A 27,287-nucleotide genomic window follows, 5' to 3' on the forward strand; every position below is an offset into this window, starting at 1 on the left:
TGTGACTTCAGCAGTATTATTCAGAGAGAGACACTGAGGCAAGTGTTGCCACTGTGCTAACTTGTTGATGTTACATACTGACACTTAGTCATATGTTTGCTGACAGTGTTACTAGACTTTGTTCACAGAGGTGTGGATTAAGAATGTGTGCTTCAGTCCTCCTGTAGGAAGCCATGTTATGTTAATACTTTGTGCATTGATACTTTTCTAATTACTCTGCCAAGATGGAAATGCTATAAAATATTTCAAGAAGAAAAAAAGAAATACATTACTTCATTATACTAGTTGCAGCTCTCTGCATATTAAAAGAAACATTTTAAGAATGTGTTTGCTCATATTAGTAAACATGTCAGTGAACATTTAAAAGCCTTTATGAAGAAAATATTATTTCATTTAAAAGATGTTCTGTGGAATATCCTATGGATTTAATACAGTCAGCTTATGAAGAGACCAAATCTTTTAGATTCAGCGTTGTTGTAAATGCTGAGAGTTTAACAAGTTTTTGACTGGTATTTCTTATTGTACAATTAATTGCAAGGTGAAAGATGCTTTGTTTACATGTTGACTGACATTTCAGTCTAGAGTGTGGTTGGAGAAGCACATAAAATACTAAAGAAAAAAATTCAGAACATTAAGCCAGTCTTTATGTAGTTAGTATTTCTGATGCTAGTAACAGTGACATCTTCAAAAGAATGGAGGGTACTCATCAATATGGCAGACAGTATTATTGCCAACATTATTGCCAACATATCAGGAAGAGTAGTACATTTGTGTACTTGAACTGCAAGATTTGTGGATGTAAGTGTGTATGTATGCATACATGCATGTCCATTTTTTTATAACCAGAAAAGTCCGACTGGGCATGTAATCCCCTTTTCAGGAAATGCACAGGGAGAAAAACACCATAAAAATATTATATAGTAATTAGATTTATAAGCAACATAGAATCCAACATTAAAATATATTAAAAAGACTGTACAGATGGAGATAGACACAACGTAAAATATATATACAGTAGTATAATATGAGTCTAGTATGTGCAGTGTGACTTAGGATTGCTTTAAAGATGTCAGATATGAAGTTATGTTAAGTACGTACACTAGACAAATGAAAATGACAAAACCGTACCAGAGTTAGTATGCTTAAAATATGAAGTCAGGGTCAAGAAAGGGCAGCATGTCAAGAGAACAGGCTTAACCAGGGGTTATACAGGAGCATGGTCATGAGTTAATGATGCATTGTTTATTTAGTTAAATAATTGCATCTCTCTCTAAAGGGGGGATTGAATTTCAGACTCCATTCACACAGTTTGAGTAGAGTGCTTTTGCTTTTCCGGCATTATTGTGAGATTAATTTACAGCAAGTAGCAGTTTGTCCTTAAAGTGAAAGGTTCTAATCTATAAGAACTGCTGCATGAGGTTCTTTAAGGTTGGGTATTTTTCCTGGATCATTGTGGATCACCAGTACCAGGTGGTGTTTTTTAGGACCAAGCAGTTATGAGACTGTTGGCCTTTATTAGCAGCCTATCTAATGTACATCAATACCCTGATTGAAGAACGAGTGATTTTCTTCCTGTTTTCACTGTTGCCCTCAGTCGGCCCGAATAACAATTTAGCTCCAGGACTGATGTCAGGTCGTCAGGGGTATAAAAACAAGCAGCCGACGCCATTACATCAGTCTTTGTTGTTGAGGAGCCCGAAGCAGAAGCAGTTTGCAAGAGAGCCGGTCGGCCGCTACCTGAGTTTTTGTTTCTGAATTGAATCATCCTGAAGTCTTCTAAAGCTAAGTATCTCATTGGGGATCCTTTTTTCTTGCTCTAACCGATGTCAGAAAAAGTTAACAATTGTCTCGGCTGTGGAAAGCAAATATCACACCGAGATTTCCATTCTTACTTTGTCACCTGTTTAGGCCCAGACCACGATGTACCTCGCTGTCGGTTTTGTGCTTTGTTAAACACCCCAGCTATTTGTCGTTGGGCCCTTTTTTAGCTAAATACTTTTGATCTTGATCTCCGTATTCTGAAATGGCTTTGGTAAGCCAGCCGACTACCGTTCTTCCGAAAAAACGTAAGGATAAAGACAGAGACAGACCGCACAGGTCCAAAACTGCCAACTATGCTTCCGTTAAGCTAGTTGCCAGTTCGCCGGTACTCAGTGAGGTGCTTTTGCAGCCCCTGATGCCCACTTCGATGGATTTGCAGGCCGCTACCAAGAACCGTTTGGAGTCCGGTATGCCGCAAGACTCTTCTTTGACTACAGAACCTGCGGATGTCTCTACCTTGGATGGGTCTGGAATAAGTTCTTCCCACTACCAATATTCGACACAAACCAGCGACTTCTTTCGCATCTTCAGTTCTGTCTAAAACTACCGAGTTTCTAAGGCCAAGAGTACGAGCTATGCCTAAAAAAAACGGCGACCCAAACTCAAGCATCTGCTTCCTTAATGCTTAAAATGGCAGAAGCCAGCCTTCCCCTGCTAAGAGGAAAAAGAGACTTTTCCCCAGCAGCTTTAACAGACCAAGAGTCCGACGATTCTGAGGTTTCTGAGTGTGAAGACATGCCTTTATGTGCTTATGAGGATTTAGATACAGAGGAATCCATTCACTCTGCTTCTCCTCCAGAGGATTTTTCTTTTGGTGAAACCTTACATACTTTAAGAGAGCATTTCCACTGGGAATGCCAAGACTATCCTTAGTCCATAAAGGGACTCAGAGAATTTTTAGATTTGCCACAACATAGACCTTTAGCAATACCCCCAGGTCTGGATGTTGTGGATGATATCTTTATGAAATCCAGTCTAACTCCTGATACTTTACCCCCTGCTCCTAGGAAACCAGACATATACTACAGAGATATTTTTCATGTTTCACTGTTGCACTCATTACATTTAGGTTATCTGCTTGCAGTAGCCCTCAGTCAACCTGATTAACAAAGTCTTGGATCCTGCGTCCGTTGCTGTCCCTTCTTCCATGATGTCAGGGGTATAAAACATGCAGCCGACGCTTTTACATTAGTCTTTCTTGCCGTGCGGTGCCCGAAGCAGAAGCAGTTCGCAAGTGCCGGTCGGCCGACTCCTGAAGTTTTCATTTTTGAGTTTCAGAACTGAAATCTTCAACTAAAGCTAAGTACTCCGTTGGGGAAACTTTTTCTTGCTCCTTACCGATGTCAGTTGTTGTTTGTCTTTTCCCGGTAAGGGGTCGCCAAAGCGGAACTTCGGTCCGCTAATGATTGGCAGTAGATTTTTTTTTTTATGGTGCTGAGTTGCCAGCCCGACGCCCAACCTTCAGCGAAGGCACGCCCATTCACGCATGTCTTTTGGAGGCCACTCGACCGTGGGGAGGACATGCAGACTCCACACAGAAGGCACTCCCCTCACAAAAGTTAATAATTGTATTACTTGTGGAAAGAAAATACCTCACAAAGATTTTCATTCGCACTGTATTCCTTGCCTAGGCCCTGACCACAACGTACCTTGCTGTCGGTTTTATGCTTTATTTAATCAGCACGCTATCCTTTGTCGGTATATTTTTGCTTCTAAATATTTTGGTTCTAGGTTTAATTATCCAGAAATGTTGTCGATTAGCCATCCGACTACCAGGATTCCGAAAAAACGCAAAGATAAAGACAGAGACAGGCTGCCGAGGTCCAAAGCTGCCGATGACACTTCTCCTAAGCCAGTCGCCAGTTCGCCAGTACTCAGTGAGGCGCTTTCGCAGCCCCTGATACCTGGTACTTCTGACTCGCAAGCCTCTACTGAGACCCATTTGGAGTCCGGTACGCCACGAGATGCTTCAACTGTGGAACCTGCGGATGTCTCAACCTTGGATGGGTTCAGACCGCTGTTCAGGCACCGGCTTCTGAGGGTGTATTCAGGCCTACGGACTTGCATATTAAACCTATGCCTCCTTCTTCATTTAGGCCAAAATCTCGAACCATGCCTAAGAAACCGATGCCCAGGCTGCATGCTCAGGCCTCTATGCCTAAAAAACAAATGATAAGAATGGCTGAAGATCTTATAATTCTAATCAGGGGAAGCCAACCTCGCCTTCTAAGAGACTTAAGATTGAAGTTGTTTATGAATCTTCTGAACAGGATTCTGATTTATCTGATTCTTCTGATGATCTGGATTTGCCCTTTTCTGCTTATGAGGATTCTGACGCAGAGGACTGTATTCCCTCTGCTTCCCCTCCAGAGGATTTTCCTTTTGGTGAGACCTTACATACTCTAAGGGAGCATTTCCACTGGGAAAGCCAGGATTTTTCTGATTCAAAAAAGAGGCTTGGGGATTTCTTACTCCTGCCTCAGCATAGGTCTTTAGCAGTACCTCCTGTACTAGACATTGTTGATGATGCCTTTTTAGAATCTAGTTTGGCCCCTGATTCTTTGCTTCCTGCTCTCAAAAAACCTGACAGATATTACAGGGTTCCTGATTCTCACAAGTTCCTTTTTAAAAATCCTATTGTGGATCCAGAGACTATTTCACAGGGACCCAAGGGCATTAAGGCCTCTACTGCTAAAAATCCTACCCCCTCTGATAGAGACTCCAGGGCGCTGGATAGATGGGGTAAGAAAGTTTACACTTCTGCAACCTTGGCCATTAGGGCTTTAAAACTGCCAGTTTCGTATGTTAAAGTATCAACAACATGTTATTGGATTGCTTAAACAGAAAATGATGTTAATTCCTGACTGTGCTGAAAATAAAGAATTACAGAATTTAGTACATTCTGCTGAACAGGTTGGAAAACATACTTTGCAATGTGGATTTGATTCATTAGAGGCCTCTTGCAGGGCTGCTGTTACTGGGTCTGTGCTCAGAAGGCATGCTTGGCTTAAGGAGCAAGGTTTGCCTGATCATGTTAAAGCTAAATTGTTGGATGCTCCCTTAAATTAGGACCGCCTGTTTGGTAACAAGGCTGAGGAAGTTCTTAAAAAGATGGAAGATAAAACTAAATCTATGCAAACTGTTAAAGATTTCTTACAAGTTCAGCCTTCTAGATTTAGTAGGCACTGGCCCTCGAAAAATGGGTCCTTACCAGCCTGTCACAGGTCTTTGCAAGCCAAACCCAGACACAGCAGAAACCCCAGGTTTCAGTCCCAAGGGACACACAAGACTAGGCAGTGGGGGGTTTCCGCACCCAAACCTGGGAGTAGTAAGACTCCCCCTATGCAAAACTGTCTCAATGACTTGCTTTTAACACTACCAAGCACTTCCCAACTGAATGCTCCTTTAGGTGGAAAGATTGGTCTGCAGGCCAAAAACTGGGAATTCTTTACCCAGGACAAATGGGTTTTAAATATAGTGCCCAAGCATACAGATTTAATTTCCACATGTTACCAACACCAAACAGGTGGCCAGATCTACCCCCAAATCAGTGGCAGAGGCCCAAAATCAAGTACTCTCTCTCTTAAACATGGGGGCTATTCTGTTGGTAACAGAAGAGGAAAAGGAACAAGGTTTCTATTCAAGACTTTTTCTGGTACCCAGAAAAGGCAATAGACGGCATCCTATCCTGGACCTTTCTATTCTAAACACCTTTCTGGTGATTACAAAATTCAAAATGCTGACTCTTCACCAGCTGCTTCCTATGCTAGGCATGAATGCATGGTTGGCAACACTAGACTTAAAAGAAACATACCTATCAGGGAGTCTTGCAGAAGATACCTATGCTTCAAAGCAGGCTACATGCATTATCAGTTCTCTGCACTGCCCTTTGGCTTATCTACTGCGCCCAGGGTATTCACAAAGTGCCTAGCTCCAGTCATTGCATTTTGCGGGCAAATAAATATTCAAATATACACATACCTGGACGATTGTCTAATTCAGGCAAAAAGCAGGGACATTCTTTTGAATCATCTGGCCTTTGTTCAAAGGGTACTGACTTGCCTGGGGTTCATCATAAACGAAAAGAAATCCCACCTGGTACCCTGTCAACAAATTATATTCCTGGGAGCAAGCTTGAATACAACCTCCCAGATGGCTTTCCACATGCCAGAGAAATGGATTCATTTGACAACTTACTTCAAACAAGTGGCCAGAAAAACCCAGCTATCTGCAAGGCAAATACTGCAAGCCTTGGGGCTCATGGCCTCCTGCATTCTTCTAATTCCATATGCAAGGCTGCATATGAGGAAACTGCAATGGTATCTCAAAAGGCTGTGGTGTCAACATTCACAGGATCTAGAAGCAAGGATTCCTATCATACCTTGCTGCCACCAAAACAGGGGACTACCATTCACATTATCCCCTGCCACGCAAATCTTAACATAGGACTATGCATGGGGGGGCTCACCTGGCAGGGAAGTGCATTCAGGGCAAATGGAACCCAAGTCAAATGCACCTACACATAAATCAAAAGGAAATATTAGCTGTACAGAATGCTCTGACAGCCTTCAAGGACCACATTCTTCCAGGACAACTAATGGTAAAGATGGACAACACCACTGTCATGTGGTACATAAACAAGCAGGGGGTTACACATTCTTACCCCCTCTGCAGACTAGCTATGGCGTTGTGGAACACAACCTTGAGCTACCAAGTGAATCTACAAGCTCAATTCCTGCCAGGAAAACTAAATACACTGGCAGACGGACTAAGCAGAAACCTCATGGACCCACGTGAGTGGAAACTGAAACCAAGGATTTTCAACATGTTGACAAGCAAATGGGGGAGCCCAGATATATACCTGTTTGCCTCTCTCCAGGACCATCAACTGGACAAATTTTGCACAAGGATTCCCCTGGAAAGTGGATGCTCTATTCTTCAGCTGGAAAAACCTATCAGTTTATGCCTTTCCTTTGCCTTTGCTCTCCAAGGTACTACTAAAGATCAAACAGGACAAGCCAAGGACAATTTTAATTGCACCAGACTGGCCTCATCAACACTGGTACCCACTCTTGCGCAGTGTGTCACGCTTGTCTCCATGGCACCTGCCTCAGACTCCTTCACTGTTGTCTCAGCAGGAGATCCAGATTCTGCACCCTCAGCTGCAAACCCTGAAGCAGCCTGGCTAATTACCTAATCTCTCCTTTACCATCCCTCAGTAAATCAGTGATGGATATCATTTTAGAGGCAAGGAGGCCTAGTACTAGAAAGTCTTATGATGCAAAATGGAAAAGATTCCTTGCCTGGAACCAATCTCAAGGAATGAACGCAGCAGTGCCCAATTTACCTCAGATGCTACAATACTTGACTGAGATGCTTCATAAGGGCTTGTCTTTTTCCTCCATCAAAATTCATGCCTCAGCCATTTCAGCTCATTATAGCACAGAGCCTCCCCTCTTCTCTCACCCACTACTCAAGCAGTTCCTCAGAGGGGCCAAAAGTTTAAGGCCACCTAGGAGAGCTCCAACCCCAGCCTGGGATCTTACCTTTGTCTTGGAGAAACTCACTCTTCCTCCTTTTGAGCCAGCTGGTACTGCAGTTTTAAAATTTCTTTCCTGGAAAACAGCTTTTCTTTTAGCAATCACTTCTGCAAGAAGGGTATCTGAATTACAGGCCCTTATGGCAGTAGAACCTTTCATCATCTTTCATGCGGACAGGGTGTCCCTCAGAACCAATCCCTCCTTCATGCCCAAGGTAGTATCCAGCTTGGCTCTTAATCAGTCTATTCATTTGCCTGCCTTCTTTCCTAACCCACAGAACAAAGGGGAACAAATGCTGCACTCTTTAGATGTGCACAGACACCTTAGGTTCTACTTGGACAGGACTAAACCTCAAAGGAAATCTGAACAACTGCTGGTGGCATTTGCTGCAGGGAGAGAGGGGAAAGCTGTTTCAAAATAAACTATTTCAAAATGGATAGGCCACTACATTCATTTCTGCTATAAGCACCATGGAAAACCTAATCCACAGGGCATCAGACCCCATTCAACCAGGGCTGCATCTACCTCTACAGCCTTTCTCAGGACGTACCTACTAGGGACATCCTAGAAGCTGCTACCTGGAGTTCTGTGCATACTTTCACCAAGCACTATCATTTGCCAATTTTCTCTAAGTCCAGAGCTGGTTTTGCCACTGCAGTCTTACAGGGCCTTATAGCTGGTCCTAATTCTATTTAAATTCCTCCTCCCAACCTTAGCTTTGGGAATCTACCCAAATGTAATGACTGCAACAGTGAAACATGAAGAACATAGTACAGTTGTGTACACTTAACATAAATGTAAATGTTCAAATGTATTCACTGTTGCAGTCCTGGTTACCCTCCCTCCAGTCCCCTTTCTTCTTTTGGTTATACCTCTACTCTCACTTACTATGCTCTAAAAGCTTTTTGGTGTATTTGCTTTTTTGTTGGAGCTATATCCTCGTATTTATGGATTTGATTGCTTCCTATTAGGGGGCCACCTGACATCTGAGGCAAGAAAAACTGATGTAATGGCGTTGGCTGCATGTTTCATACCCCTGATGACCTGACGTCACGGAAGAAGGGACAGCAACCGACGCAATAATTTGTTAATCAGGCCGACTGAGGGCTACTGCAAGCAGATAACCCAAATGTAATGACTGCAACAGTGAATACACCAGAACATCTGCATTTATGGTAAGTGTACACAACTGTACTTTCCTGACTCTCACAGATTTCTTTTCAAAAATCCTACTGCTGACCCAGAGGTCATCTCCCAGGGGCCTAAAGGTATAAAAGCAACTACAGCTAAGACGCTTCGGACAGGGATGCCAGAGCTTTAGACAGATGGGGTAAAAAAGTATACACCTCTGCAACTCTCGCCATTAGGGCATTGAATTGCCAGTTTCACATGCTGAAGTACCAGCAATATATTATAGAACTTATTAAGCAAAAATTAGCTACCTTTACAGACTGTGCAGAAAATAAAGAATTACAAGAGCTTATGCATTCTGCAAGCCATGTCAGCAAGCATACTTTCCATTGTGGCTTTGACGCCCTAGAAGCATCTTGCAGGGCAACAGTCACTGGTTCTGTACTGAGAAGGCATGCTTGGCTTAAGGAGCAGACCTTGCCAGACCATGTCAAATCAAAATTACTAGATGCTCCTTTGAACAAGGACAATCTGTTTGCCACCAAAGCAGAAGAGGTTCTTAAAAAGATGGAAGAAAAAGCTAAATTCCTCTGTTGCAGACAGTCAAAGATTTTTTGCAAGTACAGCCTCCTAGATTCAGTTGGCATTGCCCCTCGAAGCATTGGTCCTTTCCAGCCCCTCAAGGCTGTCCCAAACTAGACTCAGGGAAAACAGACCCCCCCCCCAGACTACAGTCTTAGGGTATGCAGAGATCTAAGCAGTGGAATACCTCCACTTCAAAAACAGGGAGTGCTACGCCACCCCCTTATGGAAAGAATTCACAATGACTCCTCACCTCTGCCCAACTGCTCATGCCCCTAGGAGGAAAACTTGCCCATCGTGCAAAAAACTGGATTTCCATCACCAAAGACCGATGGGTCCTCAACATTGTATCCCAGGGGTATCCCAGGGGTATCCCAGGGGTACAAATTTAACTTCCACTCACTGCCAACCCTAAAAGGGTTCCCAGACCTTCCTCCAAACCAGTGGGCAGAAGGGTTCTATTCCAGATTTTTTCCCGGTACCCAGAAAAGAGGGCACTTGGCGCCCAATCCTACATCTTTCCATTCTAAACACCTTCCTGGTGGTGCCAAAATTAAAAATGCTCACCCTTCGGCAGCTTTTTCCTATGTTGGCCAAAGGTACCTGGTTAGCCACCCTAGACCTAAAAGAAGCCTATCTGCACATCCCTATCAGGGACTCATGCAGGAAATAGCTACGCTTCAGGGCAGGATCTATGCATTATCAGTTCTCTGCACTTCCCTTTTACTTATCCACTGCTCCCTGAGTATTCACAAAATGCTTGGCTACTGCAGACAGAGAAAAATTCAAATTTACCCGTACTTGGACAACTGTCTGATTCAGACAGACAGTCAGGAAACACTGTTGCAGCACCTGACATTTGTAAAGAACCTTCTAACTTCCCTCAGGTACACTATCAATGAAAAGAAATCAATACTAGTCCCCAGTCAAAAAATTGTATTGCTGGGAGCAAGCTTGGACACAGCATCCCAGATGGCATTCCTTACTCCAGAAAAACAAGCCTGACAGGCTACTTCACTCAAATGGCCACCAGAACCCAGCTGTCTGCAAGGAAAAGCCTGCAGGCCCTAGGGTTCATGGCCTCTTGCATCTTACTAATTCCATATGCCAGACTACATATGAGGAAAATTCAATGTACTTAAGTCTTTGGTGCCAACATTCTCAGGACCTGTAAACTGTCATTCCTGTCATACCTTGTCTAAGGACAGAGTTTCTTTGGTAGGCAGAAGCATGCAACCATAACAAGGGACTTCCCTTTACTCAACCCCACGCCACCCAGACCCTAACCACAGATGCGTCAGACTATGCCAGAGGGGCACACCTGAACGACAAGTGCATTCAGGGCCACTGGAGCCCAAGTCAAATTCATCTGCACATCAACCAAAAAGAGATGCTAGCTGTTCAGCATGCTTTAACAGCTTTCAGATCCCTACTCTTACCAGGACCCCTACTAATAAAAACAGACAAAACCACAGTTGTGTGGTACATCAACATGCAGGTGGGGAACCCTCTCTTACCCACTCTGCAGGCTAGCCATGGCCCTGTGGAACACGGCCTTGGACATGCAGGTCCATCTGCAAGCTCAATTCCTTCCAGGCAAACAAAAGTTACTGGCAGACGACTAAAGCAGAAATCTTCTAAACCCACACGAGTGGCATTTTGAGTCCAGCACCTTCAGCCTTCTAATCCAGAAATGGGGGACCCCAGAGTTGGACCTCTTTCCCTCCCCCTGCAATCACCAGCTCAGCAAATCTGCAACAGGACACCTCACAGCAGGGCCTGGAAAGTGGATGGCCCTATCCTTAGTGGGAATACCTCTCAATCTATGCATTTCCCTGTCGGCCCCTTCTCTCAAGAATATTACTCCAGATAAGATGGGGAAGACCAAGGGCAATCCTGATTGCCCCGGACTGGCCACACCAGCACTGGTACCCACTACTGTGCAGCCTGTCATCGATGCCACCCCGGCACCTACCCCAGAGCCCAACCCTCCTCACTCAGCAGGGGGGACAGATCTTGCATCCACAACTGCAAACCCTAAATCTTGCAGCCTGGCTTATTCCTTGAATTCCCCTTGTGACCAGCCTAAGCAAGCAGGTGCTGGACATCATTCTTGAAGCCAGAAAACCCAGTACAAGGAGATCCTATGCTGATAAGTGGAAAAGGTATTGCTCCTGGATTCAGTCTAAAGGAGAGGACACAACACTGCCCTCCCTACCTCTAATTCTGGATTACCTAGCAGATCTCCCCCACAGAGGCCTTTGCTTCTCCTCCATTAAGATCCATGCCTCCGCCATCTCGGCTTATTACAACACAGAGTCACCTCTCTTCTCTCACCCTCTCATCAACCAGTTCCTGAGAGGGGCAAACAACTTAAAGCCACCAAGGAGAGCACCCACCCCTGCTTGGGACCTTAACTTTGTACTGGAAAAGCTCACACTACTCCCCCACCCCCCACCCCTCTTGAGCCTGCAGCATCAGCAGAGTTAAAATTCCTCTCTTGGAAAATAGCCTTGCTTCTGGCCATCACTTCAGGTAGAAGAGTGTCTGAGTTACAAGCACTTATGGATGTGGAACCCTTCATTATTTTTCATCCTGACAGGGTCTCCCTCAGGACTAATCCTTCCTTTATGCCTAAAGTGGTGTCCAGTGTGGCTGTCAACCAATCCATCCATTTGCCAACCTTCTTCCCTTTATCCTCAAAATAAAGGGGAAATGATCCTGCACTCCTTGGACATGCACAGGCAGCTCAGATTCTACATGGATAGGACTAAGCCCTTCAGGAAATCTGACCAGTTACTCCTCAGTTTTGCATCAGGGGCAGAGGGCAACGCCATTTCAAAACAGACACTTTCCAAATGGATAGCAAACTGTACCCATTTCTGCTACAAACACCATGGGGAAACCAACCTCTCAGGGGGTCAGAACACATTCCAAAAGGACAACCTCTACTTCTACAGCATTCTTCAGGGGAGTCCCTACCAGGGACATTCTGGAAGCTGCTACCTGGAGTTCTGTACACACATTCATCAAGCATTACCACCTGCCTGTCTTCTCCAAATCCAGGGTGAGCTTTGCAACAGCAGTACTGTAGGGGAAACTAGCCAGCCCAAACTCTTCTTGACTGCCTCCACCCCTTCTTCAGCTTTGGGAATCTACCAAAGTGTGATGACTGCAACAGTGAGACACGAAGAACGTTGTACAGTTGTGTACACTTACCATAACTGTAAATGTTCGAGTGTATTCACTGTTGCAGCCCTGGTTTCCCTTCCACCAGCCCCCTTCTCTCTCTCCTCTCTGCGTATATTACTCTCCCCTTACAGGGGTATCGGTATTTATGTTTTACTAGTGGTGAGTTAGCTTAGCCGCCTATTGGGGGGCTCCTGACATTTGGGGCAAGACAAACTGATGTAATGGCATTGGCTGCCTGTTTTTATACCCCTGATGACCTGACGTCAGTCCTGGAGTGACAGCAACTGACGCAGAAATACTAAGTCTTTGGTATTCAGGCCGACTGAGGGCTACCTGCAGGCAGATAATCCAAGTGTGATGACTGCAACATTGAATACACTCGAACATCTACATTTATGGTAAGTGTACACAACTGTACTTTATCCAGCAAGGTATTAATGTGCAAGTAATGCCCGCTGAAAAACATGTCCGCCGCTTCACAGCAGCATATCAAGCCACTGTGGAGTTCTGAATGAGGAAATGGAACGGAATGGCCGCCAATATTTTATATTCGCTAAGCAGCAAAACAAAAGTTTGCGTGTGTTAATGCCTGTGTGTGTTAGTGTATTTGTGCGTGTGAGTGAAGGCGAGAATGATAGAGGCATTATTTTACTCTCACTAAACAGCGTTTTTGGTGTTTAACAAGTGTAAAATATAAATATAAAAGAAAAAAATTGTGTGCATGTGCATGTTTCTATTTGTGTGTATGTGTGTTTATGTATCTGTCTGTGTGTGAATGTGTGCATGAAAGCGAGGTGTGTGTGAATGAGAGTATGAAGAGTGAGAGTGATCGAGCGCCAGCAGCATTTAAGAGGTTTACTTACCTCACTTTTCTTGGTTAAATGAATAAAACATAAAATTAAGGGGGAGCAAAAGGCTCAAAACTGGAGAGTACTCCTGTTTTTTTTTTTTTAAATAAATAAATAAATAAACTGACTAGCTGCAATAATACGACTTGACTTAGCATGTATTTTCTTAAGGCAAAGATGTGGGGGGGGGGTCGCTGTGGCAGAGGGCGAGACAGTAAGATCGATGGAACACTGGAAACAGATAAGAGGTTTGCAGACCTCTCCACTTTATAGTTCAGGAAATGTGGAGAAAGCATGAAATAAAGGGGGAACAAGGCTCCAAAATAGGGACAGATTTTAAATAAAATAAATAAAAAGTAAGTTACACAAAAAGATTTGTGTTGACATCAATTTTCTGAAGGAAATAAAGTCTGAAAGTCAAATGTATGTCATTGTTTAGTGACTTCAGTCCTCAAATGACTGGCAAGAAATCATTTTAGCAGTAAGGGACAAAAAAATAAAAGAAATATCTAATTTTTTTTTAAAATGACATATTTTGTAGGTACAATGCTTCCTGAAACACCATTTACACATATTACAGCAACTTAGAAACATTAGGTGGAAGAACTATTTTACATCCAAAATATATAAAAAAAATATATAGTAATAAAAGAAATATAAATAAGTAAGTAAAACACAACAATTTTACAGAGAGCCCATTCTCTTAAGTGCAATAATGCCCTCCAGGGTGTGTGTTAATATTTAATTAATGCCCTTCCAGGGGTGTAGAGACCCTCCGCCTGTGGCGTCAGGCCTCACAACACCCCTGGGTGGGCATTAATTACACATGAACACGCACCCTGTTGGATATTATTGCTTGCATATGTTAAACAGAATGAGACGCAGAGTGGATCTTTGTCGAATGCCAACTGAAACTGGGAGAAAGGAAAAGTATTCTTTTTGCAGTTTGACTGCTTGGAATCAAATTGTGAGATAGTTGAGGAACTGGAAGAAAGACAAATGAGACATTTGTGGATAATTTGTGAAGACGTTTTTGGTGAGAGACTGTAGGAAAGTCTTGTCAGGAAAGGGGGGTGAGACTAGGTTGCCATTGTTTCTGTTAATGTTGGTTGTATTGGTAAAGCTAATAAAAGCTGTGGTGGTGCTGTGATGTCACCTAAAACCATTTTTGGGTAGGAGGGAGAAGATTATTGTCACTGAGATGTTGGAGTAGTTGTTTTTGTGTATATTTTTTTCCAGAATTATAGCTAGAGGAGACAGTCTAGCTATTTTAAGCATCTTTATTACATCATCTCATGTCATGCGTAGACATACATTAATAGAAAAGAAAACAAACTACTATTTCCATTATTTCATGCAGCATTCAGTAATGTTTCTTTTTAAAAAATGTCATTCACTGTAACTTTACATAAATTGTTCAGTTTCTGCCTTTCATTAAACCTTACTCCTCCTGAATATTATTCTGCATGTACTATTCCCAGAAATTCCATTTGTGACTGTATAATTTGCCTTTTCCCATTTCTTAAGAACCACCATCAGTTCTTCCGTTTTCTTTACAATGTTTAGAACTTCATTTGCAGTTGGAGAGTAGTGGGTATTTGAAGACCCCATTTTTTTCAGTAATGGGAGTTGTTATGAATTGTATAAAGTGAAGACTGAATTGACAGGCAATGCTGTCTGTTTTGTTGTCAGTAAGAGCTGGCCTACAGACATGACAGGTTCAAGAGATTGTGCGTGGATGAGCAAAAAAGCTTAGAATTGTTTTGATGGGTTTCCTGCATAGCTGTACAGGTTTTCTTGTCAGATTTAGCTACATGTTTGGTGCTACATCTGAGTTGTCTAAAAGTTTGTAGACTTTGTTGTGAGTTTCTTTTTTTTTCTGCCAGGTATGCCAGGCTTTGTCTGTGACTCTCACGAGTTGCTTAGTGGCTTGAGACAAACAAGAAGCAGGGTTGGAGTTGCTGTTTGGCTCACTGGAGCTTGTTGATTTAGAATATTTAAAAGCATTTTGTTGTGCTCTGATACAACATCACCCAATGAGAATATTTTAGATACTTGGTGTATGCTATTGTTTGTCATTGTAGTCATTGTTAATCGTCACAGCAGGTTTTGTATTGGGAAAACTGTAGAGGTACAAATGGAGAGGTGATAAATCAGCAAGCAAATGAAAGTAGTGTTGCTGGAACTGAATTCATCCTCAAGTCTTGGAGTACTTTCACAAGGTGGAGGGACCCTGTTTTTACAAAATCTCACCAAGGTGACACTGATATGTAGACTATATTTTGTATAGCATATGTTATGGACAGAAGTAGGTTAAAAATAAAAAATACAGCTGGATGTACAAGAACCAGGGAAAAAAAGTGCCCAGTCCTAGTAGGTGCACTGGTGCCAGGACAAGAAAAAACGACAGTATAGAATCCTCAAGAAACATTCCTACAGTGGGGTTAGGCCAGGCTCAGGAGGAGGATGGGGCCCCCCTTTTGTAAAAAAGTAGTAGTAGTCCACTCTATCATCTTTATCACTGTTGTAGCCTATTGAGGTTAAGAAAGAAATTATGTATTGTTACTATTATGCAAGAAGCCCAGAATTTCCAGATAGAAGATATACAAAATGATTAAGAGAGAAATTAGTGGAATGAAAAGTACTTGCACAAGAAAAAAACTGTCAAAAAATTCAAATGCAAATTTGTGTTCATTAATGCAACAGATTCTTGAAAAACATTATATAGACCGAAAAACATTGGGCTGTTTGGAAAAAGAAATGACTGAGGAAGTGTAAAAATATAAAGAACAGAGTCTAGAGATTTTTGAAAAGTATAAAAAAGAAATTTGGACTTGGGGAAAGAGAGATCTGATATGGTGCAATATTTATGCAAAGGAGAAAGACAAACTAATCAATACAAGTAAAGCGGCCCCAAAGATATTTGAAGATAAATACAGGTAAAGCACCCAGATGTGGAAAATTTCATAATACAAAAAATATCACAAAGGAGGAACATAGAGCAGGAGATTAGTAAAGTAGAAGTTAAACAGAAGCTGAAGTTATGGAATATCAGCAAAGTGAAGGATTTGATGTAGAAAGTCTAACACAGGTTATGTCACAGCATGATGGAACAATGAATCCCCCAAAATAAGGAGAAACATGAGGAGCAGGAGACATGTGAATAAGAAATATAAATATGGGAAAGAAACAGATATTTAATATTGTGCAACATTTATTCAAAGGAGAAGGCAAAACTAATCAGTACAAAAAAGCAGCACCAAAGATATTTGAAGAGAAATACAGGCAAAGGCATCTGAATATGGACAATTTTACAGTACAAAAATACGAAAACAAAGGGGAAAGTAGAAAAGAGGATTAGTAATGGAGAAGTTAAAAAAAAGAAACTAAGTTACAGATTACCTGAGAAATGAAGGATTTAGTGTGGAAAATCCAATTCTAGTAACATCACAGCATGATAAATATGGAGTTCTCAAATTAAGGAGAAACCAGTGGAATGGGAGGCATCTGATCAGTTGCCATATGACAATACTTTGGAGCCTTCTGTAGGAAACCAGTACAAAAGCGCAGTTGGAGTTGCACAGCAAGGGAAGGAGCAGGAAATGGTAGCAATGCTGAAGCAATCAGTGTTGTGGGGAGATAGGCCATTGAATTCCCATGTGAAAGAGCAATGAATGACACAGGATGAAGCTGAAGACAATGTCACAGGAAAATGTTCTGGAACTTTCTGTAGAATGTCCGCAGGAAATGGAGAGCAAATAACATGCCCTTAGTTTAGAGTGAGATGACTAAGGGAGGAGTTGCTTGATTTAAAAGAAATGGATAGACATATTAAGATCAATGAAATAAATAGATTACAGAAAGTCAGTAAGACCCAGAATATTAGAAGTGTGATCAAACAAATGAACACAATAATTAAGACTATTCACAGCAAGAGGTTCTCCGGTTCGATTCTTGGCTGGAGCGCCTTCTGTGCGTAGTCTGCATGTCCTCCCCGCAGTCGAGTGAATTTAAAGACATGCAGGTAGGTGCATGCGTGTGTCGATATGCCTTCTTTGAAGGTTGGGCTGGCAACTCGAGACTGTAAAAATTCACTGCCATTCATTAGCGGACCGGAGTTCTGCTGTGGCGACCCCTAACCGGGAAAAGCCAAAAGATTCACAGAAGTTCATGTGATATAGCAGAAGTAACTGGGATACATCACTGTGCAGCTAAATTAGTAACAGATAAAATCTTACCACAACAATGCAGGGCCATAAGGGAAATGAAGGGAAGAAATCAAATACCATCAAAGAAGTATCATATAGAGAAAACATAAAACAAGACAAGAAGTGTTACTGTTAGACGAGACGACTACAGAAGAGGGAACAGATCAATAGAAGTACTTAGATAGATGTGATACAAGCAACACGCAGTATCAGAACAGACCAGGATCTAGCAACTATTGCAAGTAATAAACTAAAGATTTCAGCACAGACGGAAAAACCTTAGAAGGATATGCAGGCAGATATAAAGGAAAAGTACAAAATAAGCAGTTCATTGATGACCCAAAAAAGTTTGATAGAAATTTGGGAAACAAGGTGATAGGAAGAGAAATAACACCCAATAAAGAAGAAATTTATTACATTTTGGAGAAATATCTATGAAGATCCTGTGAAACATAACAAAGATGCTGGACGGATAGAAGAATTAAGAAAAAGTAAGAATTTCAGATGTACAGGATATGAAATGGGATGAAGTAACTGCCAGGGAAATTGAAATAAAATTAGGAAAAGTTCCTACCTGGAAAACCCCAGGTCCAGATGCAGTACGTAACTTGTGGCTAAAAGTATTAATATCTTTACACAAAGATTTAGCCCTGAGTATGAACTATTTATATACGCATCCCAAACGCACACCAACCTGGTTAACAACAGGAAAAACGATATTCTTCCTTAAGAGTGAACCTACAAGCTGTACTAAAAACTATAGACCAATAACTTTCCTTCTGATGATATATAAACTGTATAATGGAATTGATGTTGATCGTGTACACTCATTTAGAAGAAAACTCAATTATGGCAATAGAACAGAATGATAAAAGAAAGTCATATGGAACAAAGGATCATTTGTTGTTGAAGTCATAATGGAGATTTGTAAAAAGGGGAAGAATGTAAGTATGGCATAGATAGACTATAAAAAAGCATTTGACAGCATCCCACATTCATGGGTAAAGGAGTGCTTACATATGTATAAGATACACCCTACATTGATCAATTACATTACAGCGACCATGAAACAGTAGCAAACCACTCTGCAGCTAAGCCATGATAAAGAACAAATTATTGTCCCTGGGATAAAAATTCAAAGGGGGATATTCCAGGGTAACTATGTTACTAGCGCTCTTTTGCCTTGCCTTTAACCCATTAAGCTGTCTACTTAACAAATTAGGTCTTAGTTACAATTTTGGCTTCCAGAAAAAAACAAAGTGTTGACTTCTCATTTTTTGTGGGTGATTTAAAACTGTATAGTTCATCAGATGAGAAACTGAAAGCACAAGTGCAAGTGGTCAAAACTTTCTCAGATGATATAAGAATGCCATTTGGTCTTCATAAATGTGCAAAAGCAACTTTTAAAGCAAGAAAGTTTCAGCACCAAGAAAATATCAGTCTGGGATAGGAATGTGATATAAAGGTACTTGAGCAGGCAGGAGTATATACATATTTGGGAATTGATGATGGATTGACAAAACATGAGCAAATGGGGGGAAAAATTAAGGAATATTTTAGAAGACTAAAATTAATACTGAAAACAGCCCTGAGTTCTAGGAACTAAGTCCAAGCTATAAATCAATTTTCTCTTCTGGTTCTAACTTAGAATTTTGGGGTGCTTGTCTGGCTCAGTTGGACAGGAAAACAAGAAAAATGCTTCATGCTTATCAAATGATTAAGGTTAGTGTTTAACAAGATTATGTATTCCCCGTTCTGAAGGTGATACGGGCCTCCTTGAAACTGATTACATGTATAGATCTGCAGTTGTAGGGCAGCATAAATATCTGATGACCAAACAAAATCTAGACATATTCACAGTTTTAAGACATGAAGAAAACAAGTCTAAGATGACTTCCCAGCTTAGTTTAGCAAAATTATATCGGTGGGAAAAGAAATCAAACCAGAAGTAGACAGAATATAAGGTGAAGGATCAGATGAGATGGCAAGAAATGTGGAAAAAGCAGAAGTATAGTTGGCAAGTACAGAAACTGCCTGCAACAACCCAAGTTGATCAGGATTTGATGCAGGAATGGTTAAGGAGAGATTAATTTAAACCAAAAGATGAAAGGTTAGTATTGGTGGCCCAGGATAGTTGACTATCTACACATTTGTTTACAAAGTCCGTTGAACATGTCTGAGAAACAGACAAGTGCAGTTGTTATAAAACAGAATTGGAAACAATTGCACATCTTGTTGCTGGGTGTGAGATACTAATGGTAGAGGGCCTGTATACTAAAATGGCATAATAATGGGAAAGATTGTTGCATTGGGGATTATGCAAACATTACAATATTGAAGTAGCTAAGAAGGATTGGAAACACGAGTCACAAAGCATTATAGAAAATGAAGTTTATATCTCATGGGATGGCCCATTACCAACAGTTCAAAAAATAGATGCGAGAAAACCAGATATAGTAGTCCATGAAAAGAAGATAAAAGTAGCATTGATCATTGAAATTGTTACACCAAGTGATTACAGTATCGTATGTACAGAGAGATACAAAGTCATAAAATACAAGAATTTGCGGGTAGAAATGAGTGCAGTTTGGAAGAAGGATACCCAGTCAGTTCCAATAGTAGTAGGAGCAATGGGCCACATAAAGAATTTACAGTCGTATTTAGATATGCTACTGATATATGTAACTCTGTATTAATTGCAGAAGGAGTCAGTTCTAGGCACATTGCAGGTGTTGCGAAAAGATACATGTAACTGTATTAATTGCAGAAGGAGTCAAGTTCTAGGCACATTGCGGGTACTGCAAAGAGCACTTTTGACTGACATCAAAGACTGAAACAATACTAATTTCATGAATTTTAATCATACTTTGACATAGGAATGGGGTCCATTCCCATCATGCTATTAGAAAAGCAAAAGACTTGGAGAAATTAAACAAAGGGAACATTTTTAGTTGTTTAAAGATGGAATTAGAGAACACATCAAAGATATTTCAAAATGAGCAATGCAAAATGGTTTACTCAGATACGTTGTCATTAAAGATATATTGTGTCATTTTATGATATGGTAGTATGGCATTTCTTGTTTGCTTGCTATACTGTTTTTTGGGTTTCAGCATTTTCCTATTCAGTATTTGTTTTATTGCTGCCTTTTTCCATTATTTGACACTAGTTTTATCGTTAAACTCAAATATTACATGATACTGGTAGTTCCACTGCATCTCATCATGCAAGTAATGTACTGAAGGTTCAATGAGACAGAAACAGACAGATAAGCTTTCTTCTTCAGATGTTTTTAAAAAGTGTTGTTTGCAGAGTGAGAACAAGCCTCCAGTACGTTGGACTTGTATATACTAAGTTCATAATCACACAAAGATAGAGAAAAGGAAATAGACCACACAATTGTATTTTCTTTGCTCTTTGTAGGGTGGCTTGCTTTGGGTAGACCTGAGAACATTTTTGTGGTGCAGAAAACAATTACAGTGCTGTTTAATGAGTAGTATTTCAGGAAGACCATTTTTTTGCAAAAGTGTGAAAACCAAAACATAAAATCTAAAGTCTTGGGTGAAGTGAAGGGCAAGTCTCCTTGCCCTTTTATCTATTAAGTCCTTCTTCAAAGTTGCACAGCCTTGGGTCAAGGTAGGATGTCAGGTTTCTTAAAAACAGTCCTTCCCTTAAGTAGAACTCATTAATCTGACAGATAGTGCTAAAAACAGCTAACATCTGTATTATAACATGAATAAAACAACAAAGATGTTTCCTTCTTTCCTTTCAGAACCCTGCTTTCAGCATAGCCATGTTTTTGTTTATCACATTCTTTCTTTCCCCCAACCCCAGCCAAGTTTTTTGTGTCTTGTTTAAGAGTTTTTTTTAGGCAGGGTGGAAGAGTGACCCTTTTGTTCTGTGAAAGATACGCCTGACTAAAGTGGTGTGTGCACAAGAAGTTTTGTTTTTATGATGTAATGCTGACAGATAGGCACTATAATGTGTAGATCTGGAGCTACACTCTATCATCAGAGATTGGATAATAAGTGATTTTTGGCAACAGCTAAGCATTAACACTCAGTTTGCTGACGGTGCACTTGAGTTTGAGAAAACATTTACTGAGTTGCATTTAATTTACTGAAAGCCAGATGTGGTGGTTTCATCCCACCTGCAGTACTTTCTTTATGATGTGTCAGGTGCTGTTGTGAAAGTTGGAGTGATTCAGCTGATGTTTTTCCATGAAAAGCTAGGTTGGCATTGTAAGTGCTTTCGGTTGAGCTAGTGATGGAGTGACTTTTGGGTTTTATTTGTTTAGATAACTAGTTGGATCATCAGTACTGCTCCCATTCGTTTACTCTTGCTGTGGTGTTCTGTATTATTTAAGCATACTGTATGAAGAAAAAGGATCATTATGTCAAGTACTTTTTCCACATTAGCTTGTACCTATTTATATTAGCACTATTGTATAGTGTTATGTTTGTTTCATTTTTATGACAAGATGTATTTTTATGTATTTTCAGCAAATATCTACACAGGCTAACAAGTCTCAGTCATCACCATTTGGGATTGGAACCAGTCATAACTATCCTGCTGACCCTTCATCTTATAGTCCGCTGTCTAGTCCCACAACTTCATCACCAAGTGGCAATGCCTACTCTGGTCTGGCAAATCGAAGTACTGCTTTTGGTAATTTTTGTTCTTAATTTTGCCAGTGTTTGTTTAAAAAAGTGTAATTTAGATAATTCTGAAGCTAATTTGTGCTTTCCTTTTGCACAGGTCATACTTTTTCATTTGTAGATGTCAGTATGTCTTCCAGTACATGGATGCCAAGTTTTTAACTTTTTTTTAACGACTTCTAGAGGTCATGGGGTCTTTTTCACGAGCTGAGGTCACTTGCTGATAAGAGAAGTCCGGCTGGTCAGAAAGACCCTTTTCAGTGGAGGTTCAGGGAGAAAAGCTCTAGTACATGCAGTACAAACTAACTGTTTTAGTTACATATTATGAGCAGTGTTAGGCAGAATACAGTAAAATAAAATTTACAGTGTTAAAATAGATAAGAGAACTGTGCGGTAGGATAGATGTACAGTATAGAGAAATGAGTTATTTACAAAGGCTGGAAAACAAAAGGTTGATTTAATTATGAGATATAAATGAAATGAGTGATAAAAAAGTTGAGAAGCATAGGTAGAAGGTGGGGTGGATGAAGACAGAGTGATAATTGGCAACCTAGTAAAGGAGAGCAGCTGCATAGTAAAAGGGGAGGAAGAAGCAAAGATGTTATATTTATCCTGGAGATGTACAGCTGTCTAGTAAAAGGTCTCCATAAGAGATTAGTTTTTTGTTGTAGATTAGTGGGTGTGAAACTTCATTGTATACAATAGCCATTTGTCATGATTATGAACATCAGTTTATATTACACTGAGTCACTGTGCTTTATAGTAGGATACTGTGGGTAATACATTGTGAGTGTATTACTATAATATTCTCTTTAGAATCCGAACTGGGAATACCTCCATATTCATGTACACCAGGTCCCTGTAGTGCACCTATCTCGAAAAATTCTAGCAGCTCTGAAAGGTAAACTCTGAACGCAACTTATAAGGGAAAAGTTGAGGCATATAATGTATTGCTAAAACAGTGCAAATATATGGGTTTAACAACATAATATCAGTAGGAAATCATAGTAACTAAGAAGGCTCAGACGATTAGGAATCTGTGTGGATCCAAGACCCATAGTCCATGTAGTGAATAGAGATGCCCACAACTTCAGCGCTGTGATTTAGCATTAGTGTATGTTCAAGTCTGATGTAAGAGATAAAGTATAATATCTCTGAGAACAAGATAGGCACAGCATTCAAGCACTCACCCAGGTAATAAACACTTATGTTTGTACATTTTATGGCATAATTGTACTACTTACGTTCTATATGTGTTCTGTCTCAGAGGGCTTACTGGCAGTAATTTAGTTTGTAATACCACTTAGAACCTTAACAAAATGGCTGTCACTCGAGTCTTTGACTGGTAAACAAACGCAAAGCACACGGCAGTTTTCATGGGAAAAGAATTTTACTGGAAGTTTAGTACACTTTAGTTTTAACATTTGGGAGCACTGCCTGCTAATTGTAGACACAGTAGTTAGAAAAAGGGATTTTTAGTCATTTGCAGTAAGTACACATTCATTGTGTGCACGTTTAATTTAGCTAGCCAGATCCTCTTGTCTCTAACTGCTGACAGAAATTAAGTTCTGCAGAGCACACCTTTAAGAACAGTACCACATTTATTTGCACACAGTAAGCAGTGTTCTTATAATTTCAGAATGTGTCTGCATGTGTGTCTGTGTATATTGGGGAGATTTGCATTATCGTTTTCTGCCACCACCATCATGGAAATTTATTTTTCTGTGTTGTTAATTAGGTTTGTGTCAATATGCCTGTGCCCTGTTTTCAGATAAGAATCAAGCAGGTGCTCATACTGACTAGGGAGAGATTGACCAGGACACATGGGGAATTCCCCTACGCATTCTTTCTTTGTCATAGAGGGATGGGGAAGAAATGGCAGGAGAGGAGGGGGGGTTTAGTGGACATGTCTAACGTAACTGATGTGGCCATAAGACAGTAAGGAAGAGGTGTTAAAAGGTGAATTCATTTCTAAAGGGTTGTCTACAGAATAGCTGTTTAAAATCGGTGGAAGTAACGAACTTGGAGCAGTCTGATTCTCAGCCAGAAATGTCTGAGGGTTGTGTAGTGGACAGAGTTGCTAAGGAGCTTTTGGTGTGTGATAAAGCACCAATTTTCCAGAATGCCAGGAAAGGGCTGAACTGTCAGCCGAAGAGGGAGATTGTCCTTTTTCATCATTCTGTTATTCCAGGAAGTACACTGAGCTGATAAATTGCAACAGAACTGCAAACTGAAGTGAATGTTACAAAAAATGGCTAATGGCCCAATGTTCTTATGCTACAGCATTAAGAAAGAAAAGCACTGAAAGAAGGCATTTGTGACATTTTTTAATACTATATCTATAGTGATTTAAAGGAAATCCCAGGTACTGTTTACCAGGTAAAGATGTAGTTACAGTAAGAAAAAAACTCAGCAGCACAGAAGGCGGTGTATTTCTGCAGTTCAGGACTGAAATATTCTGCATTAAAACAGTTTTGTTACTTTATTGTAAGCATGTGTACTACATGAGAAGACTGTGACTACTTGGACTTGGGAGTGTGAGTGATTTGTGTGTTTGAAATTAAAAGGTGTGCAAATGCTACATGAGACAAATGTGGTGCATTTCAGTCCAAGAAATTTGTTTTAATGTTGTTTTAGATAGCCAAAATGTGGTTACTTTTGTGGAGAAATAGGTCATTTCATTAATGCCTGTCCAAAGAAGCACTATAAGCCATTTAAACAGGCAAGACATAGTGAAGGGGATTGCAAACCTTTGTACATAGTACAACAAGGGTGATGGGTTTTGGGAATACTGTACTGAAATTCTGCATAAATGTAAGGATACACTGGGAGAGATTTTATTTAATGTACAGCAGACATTAGTGATAACTCATTTACAGAATGTGGTTCAAGGGGAGCATATTAAACTAAAAAAATAATTAAAGGAAGGAAAGTGATGGAATGTACATTGGAGGTTTGTAATTTCATGGGTAAGAGACACACGAGGAAGAGTGTTCAGCTAAAGGATTTGATGTTGTAGTTGAAAGTGTCTGTAAATGCAAAGTTATTTTAAGAGGAGGGGACACAAGGTCTTCAATACAACTCCTCTAAAACGTTAGCAGTATTAGCTCTGAAGTTAGGAGATTGTCTGCACTGCATTAATTATTATGACATCCCCAGGATATTGTTTGCTTGCAGAATATTAAATTTATTGTGTTGAAAAAAATCTTTGGGTACAAATAGAGGTTAGAAGTCTGGATAGAAAAATCTTCTGGATTGGCTGTATTATGTTCAAGGAAGAAGGATGTTAAGGTGTTTAACTGTACTGATCTGATGCTATCCGTGTCATTATTGATCACAAATGGATCTTAGATCCGACCTCGGATCCAAGCCGGCAAAGTGAGTGGCAGCTCCTGAGTTTGAGCTCCTCCCCTCCCAGGACTCCTGTTACCCATAATCCTCAGATCTCGTTTGGCTCGATTAGTGAACAGACGTGTTCCCTGCTGCTCAAGCTTGTTAGGTCAGTTAAATGCCTTTTTTAGGTGTATTTTCTGTCTCTCTGTCTAGTACAGGTAGTTAGTGTACAGTAGTTTTTTAGTTCAGTAGTAAGCCCCCCCCCCTTTAGTTTATTCGCTGGCCGTTAGGGTTTTCCTGCCCTTTTGCCTTCCTTACTTTCCCTTCTAATTTCTCCCTTGTGTGCTGGTGCGTGCGTGCATGTGCACTTGTGTGCGTGCGTGCATGTGAGCTTGTGTGTGCGTGTGTGTGTGTGTGTGTGTGTGTGTGTGTGTGTGTGTGTGTGTGTGTGTGTGTGTGTGTGTTGGAAGGTTTTGTTCTTGTGTTTTGGTCATGGCTGACAAACCCACCAGCTTCAGACATTGCTCCTCATGCAGTCAGAAGTTAGCTCCTGCTGACACGTATGAGGAGTGAGTCTACTGTGTTGGAGAGCCCCATTTATAGATTGAATGTGATATTTGTGCAGGGTTCAATCCCAGGGCTCTCCTAGACAGTAGGAATAATCATCATCATCAGCCCCCCCCTTTTCCCATTTTTCTACATCGGGTCGGGGTATCGTGCTAACTGTCGCCAGCTCTCTCGATTCAGTGCCACACTCCTGCCTTCTTCAACACTCATGCCTGACTGTCACAGAAATTTTCTTTTGCACAATCCATCCACCTCTTTGCTGGATGTCCTCGCTTCCTCTTACCTTCTTTCTGTCTGTCCCAAATCTTCCTCACCAGATTGTCTTCTGCTTTTCTACACATGTTCCCAAACCAACGTAATCGGTTCTCTTTGATCTTTTCTGCAATTGGAGCTAATTTGGCTTCTGCTCTTATGTCCTCATTTCTTCGTCTGTCCCACAGTGTGCATCCTACCACCTTTCTCAGGGACTTAATTTCCATCACCTGTAGCTTCTTCAACTGTTCTGCCTTTACTGCCCAGGTTTCTGTACCATACAGTAGTACTGGTTGCAACGCTGTCTTGTACACCCTACTTTTCAACTTCTTTGGAATTCTTCTGTCATAGATTAAACCTGATACTCTATGCCAGTTGACTGCAGTCCCCCTGATTCTAGCTTTAACCTCTACATTCAGACTACCCTTCTCCTCAACTACCCCTCCCACATACTTGAAGCTGTGTACCTGTTCGACCATCTTCCCTTCTATCTCTAGTCCCATCTTCTTCTGATTTCCCCAATTTTCTGCCATTACCACCATCTTATATCCTTTGCTGAGGTTCTAGCTCAGAGTCTGCCTGTACTGCCACATCATCTGCATACAGCAGCTTTGTTGATCCATCCCCTGCAACCTGTTTGCTAATGTAGTCCATCACCAATATGAACAGCAGTAAGCTCAGAGCTGAACCCTGATGTACACCCACTCCCATTGGGAACCCCTTTGTGAGGCCAAACACTGTTCCTATTTGAGTCATTGGGTCCTTGTACATAGCCTGCACTAATTCTACCAATGTTTCTGGGACTTCAAAACACCGCAGTACTGCCCAGATCAGCTTTCTTGGGACTTTGTCATATGCTTTCTGCAAGTCTAGGAATGCCCACTTGGATTCTCTCCTCATCCCTAGCTTCTTCTCAAGTATTTGTCTCAATGCAAACATCGGCTTAATTGTGCTGCATCCTGATGTGAATCCAAACTACTCATCTCCCATCTTACATTCTACTACTCTGCGTATCTGTTTATCAGTCACCCTCTCCAGAACTTTCATGCTTTGTGATAGGAGTTTGATGCTTCTATACTGTCCACAGTCGTGGATGCCCCCTTTGTTCTTGTACACTGGCAGGAGTATGCTTATTCTCCAATCATCTGGGATAAG

The 27,287-nt window shown here is 41.0% G+C and overlaps 1 protein-coding gene across 4 annotated transcripts in view; it reads left to right on the forward strand.

Annotated features, from left to right (window-relative positions):
- The window catches only part of ARNT2 (aryl hydrocarbon receptor nuclear translocator 2), a 2,296,360-nt gene that overhangs the window by 2,002,680 nt on the left and 266,393 nt on the right, over window positions 1-27,287 (forward strand). For all 4 annotated transcript variants that reach the window (XM_044077930.1, XM_044077931.1, XM_044077933.1 and 1 more), the window contains one exon: window positions 21,825-21,990. In XM_044077930.1, the coding sequence (XP_043933865.1) occupies window positions 21,825-21,990 (166 nt within the window). The remainder of the gene's footprint in view (window positions 1-21,824; window positions 21,991-27,287) is intronic.

Source organism: Protopterus annectens, chromosome 7.part0 (genome assembly GCF_019279795.1).
Source record: "Protopterus annectens isolate FY-2018-M chromosome 7.part0, PAN1.0, whole genome shotgun sequence".
Taxonomy (NCBI): Eukaryota; Metazoa; Chordata; order Ceratodontiformes; family Protopteridae; genus Protopterus; species Protopterus annectens.